This window comes from Penaeus monodon, chromosome 8, assembly GCF_015228065.2.
Source record: "Penaeus monodon isolate SGIC_2016 chromosome 8, NSTDA_Pmon_1, whole genome shotgun sequence".
Classification (NCBI taxonomy): domain Eukaryota; kingdom Metazoa; phylum Arthropoda; class Malacostraca; order Decapoda; family Penaeidae; genus Penaeus; species Penaeus monodon.
In genome coordinates, this window is record NC_051393.1 from 2,273,587 (window position 1) to 2,281,086 (window position 7,500).

Genomic DNA, 7,500 nt, shown 5'->3' on the forward strand with positions numbered 1-7,500 from the left:
GGCGGGAGAGCGCGCGGCCTCGGGCGAAGGGTGACCTTGAGACGGTTCGCCGCCGCATCACGTGGGCCTGCGCTCCCACGGCCAAGGCCACTCGCTCCCAAAACGGTCACGGCTCATCTGTTCCTGTTAGTGTAGTGCTTGATTCCAGCCGCGGAAGGTGACGGTGAGTGGAGCAGGTAGGGTGGATGGTGGATGGGCGATGGGGGATGAGGGAGGAGAAATGAGGGAGAAAGGCTTAGTAGAGCTATTTGGAGATGTGAAACATTACGCAATCCGCCTCGTCCCGAAAACTGAATACGTTACTCTACCGCAGATATCAAATTCCAACAACATACAAGCTTTTGAACGATTTGCCAAAATACATAAGAACTGCACAAGAGGAAGCTCAATTGCATCAATTGTTTGCGTTACAGTTCACATACACTAAGCGTAAAGCACGCATATTTAACACTTTATTTCGACAGTTGCCATTAGGGGTCGCCAGAGCAGGTCACCTGTCTCCCTCTCAACGCCCTTTGAAACTCCCTCTATCGCGCTAACCATCTGCAAGTCCTCCTTCATCGCATCCATAAGCCTCTTTATTCTTCCTCTCCTGCTTAGCGTCTCTCTTCCCCGCAACCTCCTCCCAGCCAGGTCTAAATACGTACTCATTTAGACCTAGAATCCCAGAGCACGCCTACACAAGGTCGAGTCCATCTCAATCTCGCCTCTCTCGCTTCGTTCAAGGACCGTCCTATCCTTGCTGTGCCTCTAACACCCTTTCCTTATCCTGCCCAGTCTCGCCACTTCTACTCTTCCAAATTCGCTGCATCTTCCTGGCACCTCGGGCTAGGCTTCCTGCCTTGTCTTTTCTTTCTTTCTTCCATCTGCGACGCCGCCTCTGGTCTAACTGCCGCTCTTCTAAGCTTTCCCTTTCATTCTCGCTGATGCCCTTCTATGCACAAACCCCTCCTCCCATCCTTCCTCCTACTAACTCCATTCTGTTTGCACTCTCATTCATTCATTTTCCTTTTCATTCATTCATTCACTCACCCACTCGCTCTCTCTTTCAATTTAACACCAATGGTTAAAGTAAAAACGTGTTCGACCAATCTACTTGAGAATCCGGCAGCGGCGTTGCCAATTAACGAAGAGGGGAATCAACACTCACCAGTATTGAGATCCTTGTCGCCTGTGTTGGCCGAGAGCGGATGGTCGTGTAACCTGGGGGAGAGGCAGGAGGCTATCATAACCAAATTATTCACATTAAAGCAAGAATTTAAGAATGCGTATCCAAAACAAAATCCTTCATCCATTTTTTTTATTAAAAAAAGTAAGTAAGTAAGTAAGTAACTCCTCATCTTATCACAATAATATCACTAACGCCTTCACACTGCGTTAGTTTTTCATAAGAGGATTGCAGTCGGGCTTTCATATCCCATCTCATGTTCAATTCCAATCTATATCCTGATGTTAATAACAATAAAAGATGGCCACATGACTATGAATAATTAAGAACATCCATGAATATAAAGAGGAAAATTTTTGGGTTCTCCTAGTTGCCTGGGGATCACACAGCTTAACTACAGATGAAGCAAGATGGATATATACCAAATGTAGAGAGCAGAATATTCTCAAGAGTTAGAAGGGCTTAATGCCTGTCTGTCGCCCACTCACCTCAGATATATGGCAATGGCTGTCTGTGCTGCGTCCCAATAGAATCTGTTGCTCCTAAGTATGTCCTCAAGTCTTAGCAGCTCAACATAGGAACGGAGAGTCATCTTTCTCATGCAGTAAGTGTGGAAGTCGAACTGGTCCTCTATAATCTCGGTGAAGTGCTGTGGGGGCATATCAAACGTGATGCCTTAGCTCCTCAAGAGGAATTGTAAGTCCCACTAACTGAACTTACATTTACCTAAACCACAACCACACTTAATTAACTCTTTTCATGGTTATGCAGATGCAATTCATGAGGTAAATGACAGAAACCTACCCGGTCTACTTCATGACATTTACGAAGAGCATCCCCATACTGGCTAAGGCGGAAATAGGCCTGCGCACACTCTGTCTGGAACCACATGCACTGCATTTCATTCAGGTTCTCCATGGCTGAAACACCCTCCTGTAATGAAGACAATGACAATATTTAATACTGAAATTAGATGGTAAAGGTACAGAAAATAAAAACATGCTGCTGGTAAATAAACTTATATTAACATTATCATCAAATTAGGTGCATTTTTGCAGTTTGAAAGGACACTCACTCTGGTAAATTTGGAGCACATTTCCTCGGCCTGTTTGACTAAGTTAGCCTTGAGGAGGTAAGATGCTGCCTTGGAGTTGACGTAGCGGTCTGCGGTGTCGAGGGCCTGAGCTTCTTGCAAGGCTTCGTAGGCTCCCACATAGTCACCCGCATCCTGAGAGGAAAAGCCATCGGCAAAGCCATATGAAAACAGTAATACAACGACACTGTGCTTTCTATCACTTAACTGACACAATTAATGAAATCTATTTGATGCTTCTGGTTTATATCTACTCTTACTCGTTATAATGAAGCCCAAGCTAGAGCTCCCACTGCTTGTACAATGATACATCATCATGAGATTTTCATATTTAATAACTATGTCTCTAAAAGAAATGAATGAAGAAGTGAAAGAAATTTGAAAAATCATCATCTGCTGCATTTGCAATAATAAAAATATAATCTATATAATAGAATAATGAAAATTTACAATCTATATAATAGAAGAATCTGATAGCTCTCCTATCATACACATTTTAAGTGGAAATTCATTAAGTCCACCCCCCCCCCCCCTAAAATATATATATATATATATATATATATATATATATATATATATATATATATATATATATATAAATATAATAATAATAATAATAATAATAATAATAATAATAATAATTACACTGATAAAAGCATGCAAGGGTAGCCATAATTTTCACCAAGCACTTTCTGACATGCCTTTGGTTGTCTGTACCACATGTTATATGAACCAAAAGAATCATTGGATCTGACCAAGTATTAACACCCATTTATATGAAAAATAGATGTTTGGGAAGAAAAGCAGGGGTATGTCTGTGAACATTTTGGTTTATTCACATTTAAAGCAAGAAATGTCTTCATACGAACATGAGACTTTGTGATAACCTACACAACACAGGTAGCTGATCATTTTGCTTTGACAGTCTCACAATCAAGCTACTGACACCACTTGGAGTCAGTAGCTTGAAACTTGTAGGTTACTCTATAGTCCAAGTATAATCTCTAAAAGCAACATGGGAAATAAGCTGCAGGATGATTCAGTAGTGTGGCTAGTGCCTTTGCGTCCTGACCTTGACCCCTAGCCAATATCCACTCACTGAGTTTACTGGAAGGGGCCTGGCTGGAATTGCAAGGCAAATGCTCTACCACTGAACAACACTACCACCACAGGAAGACACTGTTTACTCATACAGGGTACTTCATGATCAGCCATTCTATCTTCCCCTTAAAACAGGGACAGGGTAAGAAAAGGATAGGGGGACAGTGTCATTGAAGGACAGAATGAGAACAAAAAGAACAGGGGGACAGTGTTAATGCAGGATAGGAGGACAGTGTCAATTCCTTGTCTGTCTTACAGATACTCTTAATTTCAAAAATGGAAAAAGCTAAAAAAGGCTTACCTTTAATATTTTACCCTTGACTATATAAAGTTCTATGAGGGTAGGCGTGTGTTCAAGCGCACGCTCTATGAGTGTGAGAGCCTTGTCGGGATCACCCAAGTAACTGTGGTGTTGAGCCAAGAACATCAACACATACAGGATGGAGGCTGGTTCCTTGTACTCGTTATCTGGAAGGAGATATTGCAAGAATGGTTACAGTCTCCTTTTGCCTTCCTTCCAACCACCTGTGATGCTCTTCACTGCTGAAAGGCCAGTAGCTTAAGATAAAAGAGGAAGAAGCATGAATACCCGAGTACCTTCAGTAGATGGAAGAATTAATGACTTTTTGGTGTCCTAAGAACTGTATCAAGAATAATAATCATTAACCTATTAATAAAGTAAAATAATTAAACCCATCTAAATAAAGAAAACAAAGCTGAATCCTTATGTGGTGATGATAATGAAGCATCTTCCATTTCTCCCTGACAAAGCAGCAAGAATTGATGTTTCTCATCAATATCATAAATAAAAGAATAATGATTATCTGCACACCAACTACATTTTTCTCCTACTTGTTCTTTAAGCATCTAGCACAATAAAACCAACATGTGAATTAAAGTATGAGAAATATGCAAATCACATGACCTGAACACTAGGCTCTCAAATTAACTAGGAATGTCCTAAACCACTTCAATACATCACCATTACAACAAAGTACTGATTTTTTTCTTCTGTCTTGCACAGACAACAGACACCTCATATTTGTCCAATTTGACTCCTAATCCATGCTTCACTAGTAATTATTTTTCTGGCACGGGACCTGTAGATTCCCAACACACTCAACACTAAACAAGTCGGATCAACCAAAGACCTCCATCGTCTGGCATAGCATGTATGTACATATCATGTCTGTTGGTTTTGGGTTAAGCACTTTTACAGAAGCATACTATGACATGTGCAATATCCTTTATGAAAAGGGACTGTGTGTGTTACCTTGCTCCTTTTTTAAGAAGTACTTCACCTATATATCCTAGTCACCTCATTTTATACAAACACAGTAACCACATCCCTCTCCTGTACCTAAGATGCTGGTTGAAGTATGATGCTTAAAGTTGCCATATATTTAGTTGATATCAGACCTATCCTTCTATCCTTATAATAATGTTAAAAGATGGGAACATATAAACAGCATTTAAGAAATAATGAAAAATGCTGAGCAGGGATCACACTCCAGGACCATATTTAATATTCAGGTGAAGCTCAGTCATAACAATTTATCTTTAAGTTCCCATTCTCTTGTAAATACAGACAAAACAAAACCAAGAGAGACAAAACAGAGCACAACAGGCCATAACTTATGGTTTGCATAAGTTCAATATATCTCAACCCATAAATCAAATAGTATAACTGACTTCAAACTGCAACATGATCCATGTTCAACATTTTTGAAACATATTATTGTTCAAAAGTTGATCATTACCAACAGAAGAACAGGCATGATCTTTCACTATGAACAAACACATGTGAACACATGAACAAGGCATATCAAACAATTAGCTTCTTGGCTAGGAAAAAGGGGAATGATTCTGTGCCAAATTGAAATAACCGACTACAGTACCCACATCTTTTAGCCCCCAGCTAAGCTTTCCTCATCCACCCAGGACAAAATCTTATTATACAACTCTAGTAAAATGTACTGAATGTGACAGTTTGCATCCTTCTTTCTTCTACTATTTATCATAAGGCACCTATAAAGTCATTTACACAACTGAAGGTTAGTTATCAATCCTAGGAATCATATTAACAAGAGTTTTTGTGTAAACAATTCCTCAATGTATTTACAGATGACAAAGAAAAAACAGATGTCAATACAGTTTACACATATTTGGATCCCTTCCCTTCAAAATTTGTTTTTAAAGTAACATCAGTCTAAACTTCCAGTGGCTACTACCAAAAGCTTACAGAACATATCACCAATGTGCCCAGGATAAATTCATGGTAATGAACTGAATGCTTGCTTTGACAGAGGGCTAGCTGTGAAGCTATTAAACTCAATGCACCAAGAAAATGCTGTGCTCACAAAAAAAAAAGTGAAATGTCTCTGCATGTGCTTAGCCACAAAGGAGTCAATTAGTAGACCTTGTGAAATTACCTGATTTCAACTGATTTTCCTTGATTTGGTAAGAAAAACTAATGCTATGAATATCAACAGAGTTATTTATATTATAGACATTATAATTTCTATAATGTTATTGACATTAGTAACAGCAATACAAGATAACGTAAAATATTTTCGAAAATCAAGGAAAAGGGTAAACAGGTGAGACAGCAGTACTTGTAACTGGCTCATTGGTGACTTAGTACAAGTGTAGCCATCTCTGTGTAAAAACAATTAATTAAGTAAACTCACAGTGGGCATGGATTTGGGTCAACATACTGGCACCAAATACATGTCCACAGCACTGTCCACAGCTGTTTTGTTGTTAATTTACTTTACACATAGATGGCTTCACAGTCACTAAGAAGTCGATTACTAGGCCTACCAGACCTCACCTGTTCATCCCATTTCCTTGAACTTTCTGGGATGTTTTACTTCTAATGTCAATAGGATTATTATTAATGGTATCATTATTGACATTATTTTTATCATAATATTATCACTATCACTAACTGTAATCAAAATAAAATAATTTCTTTCCAAAATTTCAAGGGAAAAGACAAACTGGCAAGGCCAGGTAGATATAGTATTTGACTACTTAGTGACTAAGCACTTTCAGAGTCATCAATGTGTGAAGAAAGTTCATGGAAAGACACTGGACAGGACAACTAAAAATATTTCTCACTCTCTCCCAGTCTGTCTGTCTCTCTCTCGTTCTCTGTCTCTGTCTCTCTCTCCATATACATTACTTTTTACAATGTTTTCACAACTAATACCAACAGCAGCACTTATTTTGATATCCATCAATTTAACCCAATATAGTTCAGCAACTGAAATTTTCAAATCTTAAACTGAAAACAGAAAATATTATTCATAATTCCTACCAAACTGATACACAACAGAGTAACATGAGATTCCTTCAATCACAGACTGACCTAATGCCAAACCTTGAGAACTCACCTTCCTCGCACAAGTGACCCGTCTCTTCAAGATTCGCAAGGTAACGGTTCATGAGTTTCTCAATGATGCCGACTCTTTCAGGATCATCATAGAGAGAGCGGAGGTCTGTGAAGAGGGGCGGCACACCTTTCTGTAATGCTGCTCTTAGGTAAGGGTCTAACAAGGATTCAAGGACTTCTCCTCGAGCATAATTGAGGGGGAGTCGCTTAGGCACTTGAGCACGGGGATACCTGAAGGAGAAATGAAGAGAAACACATGTAACATAAATACCATATCTTATGTCTTGCATGGCAATCATTTAACAAGTGACCCTATCAAAGGATGAACAGATGAAAAATAAAAAAATAAATAAATATGTAAGATTTTTACATGGCCTTTGCCTTTTAAAATCCACCACAAAATGTATAATAATCAAAGATTGGTCTGCTATGTCCCCCAAGGAAACATTGCTACAAATTCTCCAACTAAACAACATTCAGAAGCCAGCCAGTAGTGTAAAAAGATTGAATGGGTTCCCAAAGGAGACTCACTTTTCTTTGAGTTGTTTGTAAAGTTCGAGCTTCTGCTCGACTGTTGTTAGTCCCAAGGTCTCCTCTAGCTTGAGGTAGTAATTCCTGTTTTCAGGGTTGCGTTTCACCAAGCCTCTGTACACCTCTGATGCATCTGCCTTCATTCCTAACTCTAACATTATATCTCCTGCAAAATAAAGAGGAAAACAATTATAAAATTGTTAGAAGAAT

The 7,500-nt window shown here is 39.2% G+C and overlaps 1 protein-coding gene across 1 annotated transcript in view; it reads right to left on the bottom strand.

Moving 5' to 3' along the window:
- Positions 1-7,500, bottom strand: part of LOC119576068 (N-alpha-acetyltransferase 15, NatA auxiliary subunit-like) — a 66,068-nt gene that overhangs the window by 49,716 nt on the left and 8,852 nt on the right. Inside the window, exons 6-12 of the mRNA XM_037923597.1 lie at positions 7,291-7,456; positions 6,761-6,990; positions 3,664-3,830; positions 2,244-2,396; positions 1,973-2,101; positions 1,657-1,817; positions 1,151-1,203 (exon numbers count right to left, since the gene is read on the bottom strand). Coding sequence (XP_037779525.1) covers positions 1,151-1,203; positions 1,657-1,817; positions 1,973-2,101; positions 2,244-2,396; positions 3,664-3,830; positions 6,761-6,990; positions 7,291-7,456 — 1,059 coding nt within the window. The remainder of the gene's footprint in view (positions 1-1,150; positions 1,204-1,656; positions 1,818-1,972; positions 2,102-2,243; positions 2,397-3,663; positions 3,831-6,760; positions 6,991-7,290; positions 7,457-7,500) is intronic.